This window comes from Heterodontus francisci, chromosome 4 (assembly GCF_036365525.1).
Source record: "Heterodontus francisci isolate sHetFra1 chromosome 4, sHetFra1.hap1, whole genome shotgun sequence".
Lineage (NCBI taxonomy): Eukaryota > Metazoa > Chordata > Chondrichthyes > Heterodontiformes > Heterodontidae > Heterodontus > Heterodontus francisci.
In genome coordinates this window covers 23,082,179-23,097,711 of record NC_090374.1, presented here as the reverse complement: position 1 = coordinate 23,097,711, position 15,533 = coordinate 23,082,179, and the positions used below count along the sequence as shown (strand labels likewise).

The 15,533-nt window shown below is 45.3% G+C and overlaps 1 protein-coding gene across 1 annotated transcript; it reads left to right on the top strand.

Annotated features, from left to right (window-relative positions):
• Positions 1-5,412: 5,412 nt before the first annotated feature.
• Positions 5,413-6,333, top strand: LOC137368786 (putative nuclease HARBI1). The gene has a single exon (XM_068028990.1). The coding sequence runs from the start codon at positions 5,413-5,415 to the stop codon at positions 6,331-6,333; it is 921 nt and encodes a 306-aa protein (XP_067885091.1).
• The last annotated feature ends 9,200 nt before the right edge of the window (positions 6,334-15,533 follow it).

Here is a 15,533-nt window from a genome sequence, read left to right as displayed (position 1 = left end):
CAGTCAGTGGACCAAAGGTTGCAGCAGAGGCTGGAAGAGGTTGTAAAGGTTTGTGGTGGTGTGAGACGTTGGAGGGATATAATGCTTGGGGACAGGAAGCCAATGAAGATCAGTGAGGATATGAGGGAAAACTTACAGGGCTTAGTGTGGGACTGGAAATGGACAGCTGAGTTTTGAAGTGGAATGGAAATTTTTAGTAATGTAATTATCCAGTCCGCAGTTGGCCTTTTCAATGTGGTGACATGGGGCCATGACCAGATGAAGTTTGGAGTGAGGACCCATAAGTTTTTATCTCTCATGAAAGGAGTGTTTAGTAATATGAACAATAGGTGAATAAAAATGCAAATAGATCAAGGGTGGCATATCCTACGTTTGCTTGGGACAATTTACCCTCCCTATGTCTCTCCATGACCTTCTCTTTACCTGACTGAGATTATCTTTTCTGATGAAAGCTCACACAGATATGAAACATTAACTCTTTTTTTCTCTCCACAGATGCTGAGCACTTCCAGCATTTTCTGTTTTGGTTATGATCATTTCTGCATTGTCTGGCATCTTTTCCCACCTATTTCTAGCTTTCTAGAAAGCCTCTTCACCTTACCTTCTAACCAAAGGGAACATCACCTTACAACTCTGCTATTGCTACCAGCAGTGAATCATCATTAGAGAGTACATAACTAAGGTAATTTGTTTTATATTCAAGCTGTGGCAATAAGACGCAATGGTGGGTATACTGAAAACAATAAAAGTGGATTGCATTTGATGAAACTTTGCTTACAGAATAAAACCCCGCTTGCAGGTGAAGCACCAAAGTTCTCACAGCTGATACTTACTGGTGACATTAGATACTCCTCATTAAATGACGTCCTCTTACAGGATTTTCCATTATCTCTTGCAAAGCTCAAGGCTTGGAGAGTGATTTTTAAAAATCTGATTGAACACAGAGCCTTGAGTCAGAACAAATTAAAATTTCCCCGAGAAACACAATGCCACAAACATCCATTCTCCTTTTCCATAATGCAATGTCAAGTACTTACAAGAGCAGAGCCAATTGATGTACCGTACGATCGCTTTAATCTAGTGCGAGCGGGAGAGTTGTTGTCGATCCCCTTTACAGTGATTGAATGGTACCATTCAGTTTATTCTCCGATGCAGCTGTTTTCATTGCTTCTTAGAGCTGGCTTTTGGCATTTATGCTTCCACCCTTTTATTTCTGATTCGTCTGAGCTTATACTCAACAATTGGAGGAAGGGAGGGAGGTGCAAGTTTCTCTCCCCCAGAGGGCTGTGGATGCTCAGTGGTTGAGTATATTCAAGACTGAGATTGGTAAGTGTTTTTGGGCACTAAAGGAATCAAAGTATTTGGGGATAAGAAAGTGGAGTTGAGTTAGAAGATCAGCCATGATCTTATTGAATAGTGGAATAGGATCTAGGGGCTGAATGGCCTCTCGATGCTCCTTAAAACTTACCTCTTTGATCAAGCTCACGGCTACTTGTCCTGATATCACCTTATGTGGCCCGGTGCCGAATTTTATCTGATAATTGTTGGATTCTGTATTGCGGACCAGACTGCACACAGGGTTATTATTGGTTTTGGCAGGCTGATAAAGGAAGTTACAAGAATTTGTATTCTGGTCTAGCTGGCAATTAATATGCAATTAAGAAAGAATTTTGGTTTCTGTCAAACAAATGGGAGTGTAAAATGCTTTATGCATTATTTGAAAGCTGTGTTATTAATGGCATTCTGTCAGATCTTCCATACAACCATTGAATTTTCAATCAGTACAGATTAAGTACTTGGCATGTGTCAGTGAACCAAGCTCTCCCTTCAATCCAAACATCCAAGGTGATTAGTGTCCCAAGATGTGGGTGCTGATTGGCAACTATGTCTGCTGTTAAGTTATGGATAGGGACTGCAAGCCTTGGGAGTCACAGGAACATAGGGTTGAATTTTCCCAGTCCTGAGGAGGCGGCTTCGGGAGCAAAGTTGTAAAATAGCTCGTCAGGTCAGCCCTCTGATGTATTTTCATCTCCAAACAATCTTGCTGGAGGCAGCGTCAATGTGGCAGAGGCCATTAAAGGCCCAATTGGGGGAAGGTGATGGCACTGTCGGGGTCTTCCCAACAATGGGCAGGCCTCCCACTGAGGCTGGAGCCCTGTATTTAACTGGAAGTGGCATCCTGGCGGCAGGACGGGGTGGGGTGGCCATTGACACTTCCACTCATTCAGCCCAGCTGTAGTTGCAAACCATCCTGTTGATGGGTTCCCCCTCTACGATGATGGCCTGACAGCTGTGGCCATGCATGTTTTAAAAAAATTTTTACGATCATGCGGAGAGCGCTTCCCTTTTGAGGTGCCCCTGTGGTCTCCTGCCTGCCTCAGCAGCGCCCACCTCTCCCTGTGGGTCTGCCAGCCGGACATCACTGCTGGTCCGTCTATTGGACCTCTCACTTCCCTGGCCCGCCCGCTGTTCTTAATTGGACAGGGCTCATGAAGGCAGCATCTTAATTGGCCACCTCTGGGAAGATCGCCCACCGTGGCCAATCCCAGGTGCCTGACCCAGCGTAGAGGCCGATGTCAGGACCGCGATCCAACTGGGAAAATCCTGCCCATAGAAACACTACTACATTTCCGCATTATGACAGTGACTTCACTTGAAAAAGTAGTTCAATGCTGGGAACTGCTTTGGGACACTCTGAGGTTGTGAAAAGTATTATATAAATAGAGAGATGGTGGTGTAGTGATAATGTCACTGGACTAGCAATCCAGAGACCTAGGCTAATGCCCAGGGAACACGGGGTTTAAATCCCACCACAGCAGCTGGTGGAGGTTAAATTCAATTAATTAATAAAAAAAAATCTGGAAGTGAAAGCTAGTCTTATTAATGGTGCCATCTTCTTCTTCTTCTTCTTCTTCTTCTTCTTCTTTGGCCTCCTTGTCTCGAGAGACAATGGGTAAGCACCGAGAGGTGGTCAGTGGTTTGTGAAGCAGCGCCTGGAGTGGCTATAAAGGCCAATTCTAGAGTGACAGACTCTTCCACAGGCGCTGCAGATAAAATTGGTTGTTGAGCTGTTACACAGTTGGCTCTCTCCTTGCGCTTCTGTCTTTTTTCCTGCCAACTGCTAAGTCTCTTCGACTCGCCTTTATGGCTGCCCGCCAGCTCTGGCGATCATTGGCAACTGACTCCCACGACTTGTGATCAATGTCACAGGACTTCATGGTGCTATAAAAGAAGGAAATCATACCTGGTCTGAACTACATGTGGTTCCAGACCCACAGCAATGTGGTTGACTCTTAACCGCCCTCTGAAATGACCTAGCAAACCACTCAGCTGTCAGGGGCAATTAGGGACGGGCCACAAATGCTGGATTTGCCAGTGATGCCCACATCCCATGGAGGAATAAAAAATAAAATAAGAGTGAAATGCTGCAGATGCTGGAACACTGAAATGAGACCAGAAAGTGCCAAAAATACTCAGCAGGTCTGGCAGCATCTGTATCGAGAGAAACAGAGTTAATGGTTCGGGTTTGCGACCCTTCATCAGAAGTGGCAAAAGTTAGAAATGTAACAGTCTTTGAGCAAGTGGAAGGGGGGGCGAGGGGAAGAAGAACAAGAAGGAAGGACTGTGATAGGACAGAGGGGGGAGAGATAAAATGTCAGAGATGTCATGGATCAGAATGCAAATGGAGTGCTAAATAGTTAAGACGAAAGACAAAGCATGAGTCCAGAGAGAGTGCTAACGGCAGAATAATGAACAGCTCTGTACGAAAGCAAAAACATGAAAAATAAGTTTCAGAGTGGCACATGGTAAATAAATAATTTAAAAAGAAGAAAATATATTGTTACGCTCAGGTGAGAAAGGGGTCTAGGGGTTCCCTCTCAGCCTTTGCCTGGTTTAACCATAACAGGGTTTAATTTTAAATACACTGTGTTTTTAGCTCCCCCTCAGAGAATCCTTGTTCACTGCTTTCCAATTGTTCGGCAAAGAAATCAAATCAGATAGGTTTTCTTAGATTTAAACAAGAAAGGTGGAAGTTTATTAATTTTTAACTCTAATTCGGTGAACGACTACGAATATGCGAAGCGACCACACTAGCATGCATACGCAATGAACACACACATAGATAGAGACAGAAAAAGTAGAAAGAATAAAGGGGAAAAGTTTGAGGCAATAGCTGGTAATTACAGTCCTTTGAGTTCGATGTGGAGTCTTTCGGTAAGTCTTGCCATTTGTTGGGGGCCCAACACGCTTTAACTTGTTTCGATGTAGGAGTTTTCTCTCTCTCTTGAGCTTTAAGTGACTGCAGTGGGTCCGGAGATTTCTGAGAAACTGAAAGAGCCAGCTCGGAGAGAGGCTGTCTTGTTCAAGGTTCAGTTACAATCTGCAGTCTGTCTTCAAACTGCCCTGTGAGCACAATTCAAATCTCCAAGTTGGCCAGCAGGTTAGTCATGTGACTAACCCCTTATTTGGGAACAACCACCCCTGAGGTTTGTGGATTCTCCACCTTGGCAGACACCCTGGAATGCTGTGTTCTTGCACATTCAGGACAGAATTTTGCCTACCTGAATCAGGTCCATTCGGATGGTAAAAATGGCGTCCGATGACGTCGGGCCGGGTCCTCGGCATCATCACGCACAGACGCCATTTTACAAATCAGGAAGTCGGCCACGATCGAGTCGACGCTCGCACACTCAACCGCAAGGGATTTCAAGGCACTTAAAGCAATTGAGAAGCCAATTGTCTGGAAATCTACGTGGCCATTTGATTTTACGGCCGTAAATCGGGTCAGTGATCGTGTAGGGGACCCGGCAGCCTTCAAAGGGCGGAAGGCAGGCATTCAGTGTGAGTGTTGCAGGTAAAGCTTTTGGTGTTGCTTAGCTGTGAACGTTTCTGTGTTTTATATAATTTGTACACATTTGTAACTTGTGTACAGGGCTCCAAGTGAGTCTGACTCACTGTAGCTCGGCACCTATCTGTTCTCAGTCAGAAGGGAGTGGAAGGAAGGAGGTTGTGTGTGCCAGTCCTGACAGCTGGAACTTAAAAGATTTTGTCATTGAATCTGGTAACCAGTGCAACGATGGGGATTGTGCATTCTGGAGGCAGCACATCAGAGGAGGAGGATCATGCCTCAATCAGGGGCAGAAGGACAGCTGGGCATGGGCATGCTCAATCAGCTGGTCAAGTGGCTCACCGTTATGTGGGAGGGAGAGCAGGTGGCAGAGTCGGGCGAGAGCAACCAGATGTCAGGAGACGCGCCACGCAACAAGCAGGGTATAGTGACCGCGTCTGAGCTACCTGCGCCTGTCGGAACGCCAGTGCAGAAGAAGGCTGTGTCTGTCGCATGAGACCGTGACATTTCTATGTGAGGTGGTCACAGTGGATGTCGCCTCAAACTGCCTCGGTGGCTATCCAATGCCGTTCACTCTAAAGGTGACCGTCACCCTTAACTTTTATGCATGTGGCTCTTTCCAGGCTTCAACGGCAGACTTGTTCGGAGTCTGCCAAGCAGCTACACACCACTGCATAAAGGTTGTGACTGATATACTGGTCAGACGTGCTAACAATTTCATTAGTTTCAAAACTGACAACACCAGCCAGACTGAAAGATCAAGAGGATTCACTGCAATAGCTGGGTTCCCAGTGGTTCAGGGTGTGATAGACTGTACGCATGTGGTAATTAGATCACCAGCAGGCCATTCAGGGGCATTCATTAACCAAAAATGCCACTCCTTGAACGTTCAGCTTGTATGCAATCATCACAAGAGAATCATGCAGGTTTGTGCACGGCACCTAGGGGGTTGCCACAATCCATACATTCTCAGAAACTCTCAGGTGCCTGCTCTTTTCAGTTGGATCCTTGGCGACAGGGGTTATCCTTTGAAGACATGTCTGATGACACCCATGAGAATCCCAAGGGATCGTGCTGAGGAATGCTTCAATGAGAGCCATGCGGCCACCAGAGTGACAATCGAACAAACGATCGGCCTTCTCCAGATGAGATTTAGATGTCTGGACCGCTCAGGTGGATCACTGCAGTATGCGCCAGCACGGGTCTCCAGGGTAATTGTCGTTTGCTGCGCCTTGCATAACCTGACAATAGAAAGGGGAGACACCATTGAGGAGGTTCAAGGTAACCGTGAGGCGTCATCAGATGAAGATGGAGTTTCTGATGAGGACAATAAGCAAAACCCACATGATGGCAGGGGAGAGGAAGTAGAATGTCCTCCGGAATTAAAAGCAAGAGAGACCCGGGATGCCCTAATAGGCAGGCGTTTCTCTAGAGAGGATTGCACATGCAAAGATTTCACATTGTGGCACGCGATGAGCCATTGAACGATTGCAAAAGGGGAAAGACAGAGACATCCAAGGGAGGAGATAATCAGATTGAAAGCAACATCATGTCACCATGAACCCAACCCAAGTGTGTGACATCTCATATATAACCGCATGAGCAGCACAATGATGTCTGATGCGACCTCATGGACGGCATATGAAAAGTTACATGTTCCAACCATAAATTTATTTACAGTGATGTAATGTACAATTCAAATAAATAATCGGAAGGTAACCCAGTGAACCAGGAGTGATGTCACTGTGATTTCTTAAAACGTTTGTGGGTGCTCTTACATGTGGACGATCCCTCACCACCAGACTCACCAGAGGGAGGTGGCTGATCGGGCTGCCGCCCTGCTCTTGATGACTTTGGCGGTTGTCCTCTGCCTGCTCGCGGCTATGCAGGCCGCGGCATATCAGGGTGCCCATGAGAAATATCAGGTGCACCTTCTAACACCCTGGGAGTTTGTGGTTGACATGTCACCAGCGAAGGGAGCAAGGGGCTGCATGATGCATCAGGAGCGCCCTGACTGGAACTTCCATGTGCTGCTGCCCCTGTGCCCTCCTGAAGCTCGACTGGTCCTCAAAGCTGACCTCAGAGGGATGAGCAGCCTCGACCTGCCACATGCGCATCTGAGTTTGTGCCCTGATGGCCTGGTCCAGGGAGGCTACAATCCCCCTGAGATCACAGATGGCTTCCAGTACTGGCCCCTCCACTGCAGCTGCCAATCTGTCAACGGAGGATGCCAGATGGACAAATGCCTGATAGTTTGCAGCTGACATGCCCTGGAAGTTTCCAGAGTATGTGCTATGCTTCGCAGCGTCTCTGGTAACTCTGCCAGATGCTCATGCAGTGCATATTGAACCTGCAACATCTCCTGCCGACTGGATGTTCTCAGAAGTGCGTCATCAGCTTGTGGCTCTGCACTGGCCTGGCCTCCCACATTCCTCTGAGTATGTGAGGCATCGTCCGGTTCTGCCTCTGGTGACTGGTCTGGCGACTGTGCTGTGCTAACACCCGTAAGTGACATTGTTTCCACGGAGACAGTAATCCAAACCGTGGTGGAAGTCTGTGCGCTGGCGCTTGGTGAGGTGCAATGATATGATGGTGCACCCTCTGAGGCGATCTCCTCATCCCCAGAGGGGGACTGTTGAGCCCCCCGGGACCCCTCCTGGCCGCTGATGTGTTTCACCTGCCGGGAAAATCAGATTGATCAGTTTGATCAGCACTTCAGATTGAAGCACATGTCCCTTACTGCAGTTTGCACACATTTGTGTGAATCAACTTTTAATAGCACACTTCAGTGCATGAGACAATCACCACCTCTACTGCCCCTCCCCCCTTACACCCTCCCACCACATTATGGGTCACTCACTCTGACGACCAGGGCCACTAACCTCGCCATCTGCCACGACACGTCCTCCGTCTTCCCCTGCCAGCATCAAGGCATCCTTTTCCATAGTAGTCAGGTATGCCTGATTGCCCTGGTCACCACCGGTCCGGGACCTCTCTTGGGCATTGTAAGCCCTCTTGTCCTATTTAAACAAGCATATGATCTTGTATCTCACACCCTCACCCATTGGGTTTGTTGTTGCATTTCAGCATGACTGCAATGCAGTGCCCAGTGTGAACACTATTGGATCACCATGCATCCCAGACCTGCCCACCTCTCTAGCTCTCACTTGTTCCTCAAAAGTGCTACTTAAAACCTACGCTTTGACTAAGTTTTTGGTCACCTGCCCTAAAATCTCTTATGTTACTTGCTGTCAAATTTTGTTTGACAATCATAGAATCACAGAACCTTTTGGGAAATTTTACAAAATTAAAGGCACTATGTAAATAAAACTTGTTATCATCCAATTTAAAACTCAAAAATGTAACAGCTAGATTTATCAACTTCCCTTCATGGCCCTCATGCTCATAGATATCAGAAATGGATTCCTCTCCTCAGGTCTGTCCACCTTTCAAAACAGCTATCATTCCTCCTCCACTTAAAAAAGCTCATTCCTGACACCTCTACCCTTGCAACATACCATCCTATCTCTGACCTCCTTTTGCTCTACAAAGCCCTGAACATTTTGTCACATCCTAATTCCATCCCATCTGTCACACATCTCTATGTTTGAATCTCTCCAATTAGGTTTCTAACCTGCCATAAATCTGAAATGGTCATAATCAACGTCACCAGGTATACCTTTGTGACTGTGGCCTTGTACATTTTGCCTCCTCATCCTTCCCAAACTCTCTGCAGCTTTTGAACTAGCTGACCACATCATGCTTCTAAAGCACCTCTCTTCCAATGTACAGCTCAATGGAACTGCCCTCACATAGTCAATCATAGCTAGGGCATCTCCTGTAAATGGTTTTAAACTAACACTTCTGCAGCTGCTCAAGGAACTATCTTTGGTTCCTCTTTTCCATAGGAACATAGGAACAGGAGTAGGCCATTCTGCCCCTTGAGGCCATTTTCCATTCTATTAGAATCATAGCAGATCTGTACATCAACTTCATTTGCCTTCCTTTGGTCCATATCCCTTGATACATAATAAAAATCTCAGTATTAAAAGTTTCAATTGGTCCAGCATCCACAGCTTTTTGGGGAAAGTATGCTGGATTACCACTACCATTTCTGTGAAAAAGTGCTTCCTGATTTCACTCTTGAATGTCCTGCCTCTAATTTGAAGACTGTGCTGTCTTGTTCTGGATTCTAGATAGCTTCTCAACAGCAAATCCTCCCACCATTTTAAACAACTCAATTAATCACACCTCAACTTTCTAAGTACAAGAGAATACTTGTAACAGGTAAAATAATTTAAGGTTCTGATGAAAGGTCACAGACCTGAAACATTAACTCTGTTTCTCTCTCCACAGATGCTGCCAGACCTGCTGAGTATTTCCAGCACTTTCTGTTTTTGTTTCAGATTTCTAGTACCTGCAGTATTTTGCTTAAACTTTAAGATAATTCAAGGTGATTGGCACAGGAAACAAAGTTGACATGAAGAAGAACTTTTTAATGCAGTGAGTGGTTGTGATCTGGAATGCGATGCCTGAGGGTATGGTGGAGGCAGATACAATTGTGGCTTTCAAAAGGGAATTGGGAAAGCACCTGAAGGGAAAAGGTTTGCAGGGTTGTGGGGAAAAGACGTGGGAGTGGGACTAGCTGAATTGCTCTTGCAGAGAGCTGACATGGACACAACAGGCCGATTGGCTTTCTTCCATGCTGTAACCATTCTGTGATTCCATTCAAGATAACCTATCCTCATAATTTAACCCTTGAAGCCCTTGAATCATTATGGGCATTTTGCATTTCACCCCACCAAAGCCAGCACATCCTTCCTCAGTTACCTTTGCCACCAATTCCATTCCCCTCACTAACCACTTTCTCAGGTTGAACCAAATTACTTACAACCTTGGCATCCAAACTGAGCTTCCGATCTCATATTCTCTTCATTGTGATGTTGCGAAAGTTTCCATTTTTTTGTTAAAACTTGAGAATCTATATTTTTAAAAACTGAAAAGGATTTCATGGACATTGAATCATCTCGAGATTCTGAACTTTGTGGGTGTTTGTTAAAAGGAAGGTTGACAAAAGGGTTGACCAGTAAACAAGTACTGGAAAACATGTGATTTCAATTAAACACCACATGGGGTTTAACCTTAAGGGACAGATGTTTACAAGGAAATGACAGACCACGATATATGGCTGTCACAGGATTGTTGCTGAACTGTTTTTGGTTTCATTTTGAACTGTTAAAAGCCAGCTGGGTTTAAGATTAAAAGAGACAGTTGGAGATTTGTGTATATATTTACTTTATTATTGGTTAAGACTTGGTTTATAATAAATGGATAATTTTGTTGTTTATTAAAGAAACCTGGTTGTTGTGCTTTATTCTGGGGACAAATAGAGTATCTAACTGACTGTTTCAGTAAGTGGGAAAATTTATTGATATGTTGTGACCTGTGGAGAAGTGGGACTGAATTAACAGTGCACTCCTCCCACTTCGGTCGTAACAGTGAAGGTCGCCTACATCCACTGCCGTAACATTGTCCACCACTGCCGATCTGCCACTGAAACTCTCATCCATGACTATTTCACCTCCAGACTGGACTCGTTCAATGTTCGCTGGCTGGCCTCGAAAAACTTCAGCTCATCCAACACTCTGCCCACAATAGTGGGTCATTTGTATACCTCCACAATTCTGAGTTTATCTTTGCCAATCTTCAGTTTAGAAAAGGAACTCAGTAATTTGGAAATGCACATTAATTCCAAATTTTAGAATGTCTTTTGCCTTGAGATGTTTGTAATTCAGGACACACGCTGTTGAAAAATTTATTAGGGTTGCATGCTGCGTTGACCTAGAGATCAGACCAGGTCACTGGGCAGCTTCATCTATGATTGTACGATAAGGTCTGTCAGCAGCAAGTTAAATCTAACCATAACTGTTGCACTTACTTATGCATTGTGACATACTGTTAGCTTCTAATTCCCACCTCAATACACTTGCCACAAGGCATTACCTGGCCAAGTTCTCTCTGACTTGAGCTGCCTTTAATTTTTCCAAGGGAATCTATGTAACAGGTAAATCCAGAAGATTGGCCAAGGAAAAACAAGGAAACTGGAGCCACAGAAACAGATTTGTTCAGTATTCAGCATTTGCAGTGACATTGTAGATATTTGTCTCTGCTCAGTGTTCTAGTGAAACTGCAATCAAGTTTTCTTAGAATTTGTTTCTGATCTTGCTGGAGAATAGGAGACGGAAGAATTCTTCACAAACACATTCTGTGATGCTCCCACGTGTAGTGACTGGAAGAATTTTTAACTCAATTGTTTAAACTGGGGAACATTTTTGACACATGAAGCAGGTTTCCCTGTAAAGAAAATGCTTGAACTTACAGGACTAAAAATTAGATAAGGCTCCATAGCAGACGGGGGTGGGGGGGGGGGGACCCCATGACGGATGGAAGTGTTACGAGCAGTATGTAAGCTTTGTGTTGTCTGCTTGTCCCAGTGCTGCTGACTAGCTGCATGCTCAACAGGAGCAATGGAGCATCAGGCCAGAGGGAAGGTTCCCAGGTTCTCGGATTCAGTGTTGAAGACATTAGTGCAGGAGGGGAAAAGGAGGAGAGAGGTCACCTTATCATCGGGGGCCCTTCAGACAAGCAGTTGGAAAGGAATGAAAGCTGATAGTCATGGAGATCAATGTTAGGTTTCTGGCCCCAAGGACCTGACTACAGTGCTGGATAAAGATGTTGTTTATATGGATTTTAAGAAAGCGCTTGATAAGATGCCACCTACAAGGCTGGTTAACAAAATTGAGGCTTGGGGAATACGAGGATCAGTGTTCAATTGGATAAAAAAAATTGGCTTAAGGACAGAAAACAGTGAGTCGCAGTAAATGGTTGTTTGTTAGACTAGAGGATGGTAGACAGTGGTGTTCCCCAAGGGTCAGTGCTGGGACCACTGCTTTTTTTGCTGATGATGTGGATCTTGGAATGCAGAGTAGAATCTCACAATTTGCTGATGACACCAAACTTGGAGTTGTGGCAAAGAGTGAGGATGATATGAATCGCCTGCAAAAGGACATAGATAGGCTAGCAGAATGGGCAGAGAGGCGTTAGATGGAATTTAATTCTGGGAAGTGTGAAGTGATGCATTTTGGCAAAAGGACTAGGGAGAGGCAATATACACTCAATAGTACAGTTCCAAAGAATGTTCAGGAACAGAGGGACCTGGGGGTGCATGTGCATCGATCTTTGAAAGCAGCAGAACATATTGAGACAGCGGTTAGCAAAGCATATGGGATGTTGGGCTTCATAAATAGAGGCGTAAAGTAAAAAAGCAGGGAAGTTGTGCTGAACCTTTATAGAGCTCTAGTTAGGCCCCAACTGGAGTATTATGTCCAGTTCTGGTCACCACACTTCAGGAAGGATGTAAGGGTCCTTGAGAGGGTGCAGAGGAGATTTACCAGAATGGTTCCTAAGATAGGGAATTTTAATTACAAGGTTGGTTTGGAAAAACTGGGTTTGTTCTCCTTAGGACAGTGGAGATTGAGGAGAGATTTAATAGAGAAGTGCAAGATTATGACAAGCTTAGATAAGTTAGGCAAGGAAAAGTTGTTCCCAGAAACAAATGGTACAAGGACTAGGGGACACAGATTGTAGTTTTTGGGCAAGAGATGCAGGGGGAATAGGAGGAAGAACTTTTTTATCCAGAGGGTGGTAATGACCTAGAACACATTGCCTACACGGGTGGTGGAAGCAGAGATGATCAATGACTTCAAGAGGAAGTTAGATGGTTACTTGAGGGAAACAGACTTGCAGGGATAAGGGGATTGAGTGGGGGAATGGGACTGACTGAATAGCTCTGTAGAGAGCCAGCATGGACTTAGTTTAGAGATACAGCACTGAAACAGGCCCTTTGGCCCACCGAGTCTGTGCCGACCATCAACCACCCACTTACACTAATCCTACACTAATTCCATATTCCTACCACATCCCCACCTGTCCCTATATTTCCCTACCACCTACCTATACTAGGGGCAATTTATAATGGCCAATTAACCTATCAACCTGCAAGTCTTTGGCATGTGGGAGGAAACCGGAGCACCGGAGGAAACCCACGCAGACACAGGGGGAACTTGCAAACTCCACACAGGCAGTACCCAGAATTGAACCCGGGTCACTGGAGCTGTGAGGTTTTTAATTAATTTCAACAGATTACCCACTCTATTAAACAGAGGATGCTGAGAATGTGTTAAGTAATTGCCTGCTAATATCATCATGGTAATTTCTAAACAGAAAATCTAGTATTTGGGTGTGACCCTCCAACAGAACTCATTGCTCAGGCTTTGTTTGGATGATATTGACCCCAACCTCATCCCTGAAGATAAATTTAGTAAAACCATTAATCAACATTAACCTTCATTCCCTTTCTGCTATTACACTGCCAAGGTGACTGAAGCAGATACGGTTGTGATAGTGAGCCAATTTTCTTCATGAAAATGCATTATTATATCTGAGTGTTGTTAAAGGTTTCAGTTCACAAATTAAAACATGATTTATAAAAAAACAACTTTAGTTTATATAGCACCTTTAACTCAGTAAGACCACCTCAAGGCACTTCACTGGAGAGTCATCAAACTAAATTTGACATTGAGCCACATAAGGAGATAGTAGGCCCAATGTTCAAAAGCTTGATCAAAGAGATAGGTTTTAAAGAGCATCGTAAAAGTGGAAAGCGAGATAGAGAGTCAGAGCAGTTTAGGGAGAGCATTCCAGAGTTTGAGCTCTTGGCAGCTGAAGGTAAGGCCACCCATGGGGGAGTGATTAAAATCAGGGATGGTCAAGAAGCCAGAATTGGAAAAGCACTGATATCTCAAAGGGTTGTAGGGAGATTACAGAGATAGGGAGGGGCGAAGCCATGGAGGGATTTGAAAACAAGAATAAGTATTTGAAAATCAGTGTTGCTTGACCAGGGGCCAATGTAGGTTAGTGAGCACAGGGGTGATAGGTGAACAGGACCGGGTTCGAGTTAGGATACGTTTTGGATGATCTCAAGCTTACAGAGGGTAGATTGTGGGAGACCAGCCAGGGATGCATTAGAATAGTCAAGTCTAGAAGTGGCAAAGCATGGATGAGTGTTGCAGCAGAAGATGAGCTGAGGCAGGTGGTGGAATTGGGCAATGTGATGGAAGTTGTCATGCTAGGCCCCCACCTGCCAAGAAGGAGGCACATCAATTTTTTCATGAACATTGATTTTTATCTATTGTTGCAGCGAGGAAATGACTTGTTAAACAGATCAGCCGTGGCTGGAAAAAAACATTTACATATTAACAGACATCGAAGGTGAGGAAGTGCATTCCAGTGCCTGCTAAGGAGGGTACAACCCACAAGGGCCAGGACTGGTTAGACCAGCTGGTCACATGACTACCTGGCTGTTCCAGGGTTTTCTTATAAACTGGCCACAGAGAGTTTGAAGGCAGAGTGTCTGCTTGCTCCTGGACAGAGAAGATCTCTCCTGTCTGCTCCCATCTCTTTCTCACAGAACTCTAAAACCCACTGAAGACACATGAACCCCAAGAGAGAAAAGTCTCCTACAGCAAACAAGGTTTAAGAAGAATATTGGGCCCCAACGAAAAGCAAGGCAACCGACAATCAAAGACTCCACAGTGAGCTCAAAGAACCGTAACAACAACTCTTCAGATATTGCCTCAAAATTTTCCATTTTACTTTTCTTCTGCTCTTTTCTGTCTCTATTTGCATGTGTGTATCATGTATGAATGCTAGTGTGGACGCATCATGTATCCGTTAGAGTTTAAGTTTAATAAATTTCAACTTTTCTTCTTTAAACTTAAGAAAGCCTGTTTGTGTTGGTTTCTTTGCCTTATAATTGGAAAGTGGTGAACAAGGATTCACCAAGGGGGAGCAAAAACACAGTGGGCTGAATTTTGCTGGCTCCTTGATGCCGCGAGTCGCAGTGCGGGGGCCGTTAAAATGCTCCGGGCAGAGGCCCGCCTCAAACCAAGACATCGAGAAGGGCCCGCCTCATATTACTGGTGGCAGCGGGACCTCAGTGCTGCCCCCCACCTCATGGCGGCGGCACCACAATTAGCATATGGTAAACGGTACTTAGCTTTTCTGATTATACAGCCCGCCACCTCTCCATTGACACTTCCCTGATTTTTCGATGAACACGTGCCATCCTGTTCATGAATGGAAAAGCCAGCGGGTCCGCAGAGGCAGAAGGTAAGTTTCTTTTCAGGGGTCTCACTCTGCATACTGGAAGGGAGGAGAGAGGGAGGGATACACAGGGGTCTCACTCTGCACTCTTAAAGGGAGGAGGGAGGAGGGTTACACAGTGGTCTCACTCTGTACTCTTAAAGGGAGGAGAGAGGGAGGGATACACAGTGGTCTCACTCTGCATTCTTAAAGGGAAGGGATCTGGGATTACTGGTGGAAAGCTCTGCTGGCATGAAGGGAGGTACTGGGTACCATCCCTCTGTTAACAGTGTACGCTCCATGTTTGTGAGAGAGCAATGGCACACTAGGCACCCTGTGTGTGGGGAGGGTGCCAGAAAGGGCAGGAGCATTCAGGTTGTATGGATGGTGGGGGCAATCAATTCAGGTGGTAGGATCTTGATGTGGTCATGCTGTGTCAGTCTGAGTGTTGGCCAAGATGGGCAATGCCATGGCATGCCAC

Coding starts and splice junctions, on each gene's coding strand:
- LOC137368786 (XM_068028990.1), top strand. CDS start 5,413: ATGCCGTTCACTCTAAAGGTGACCGTCACCCTTAACTTTTATGCATGT.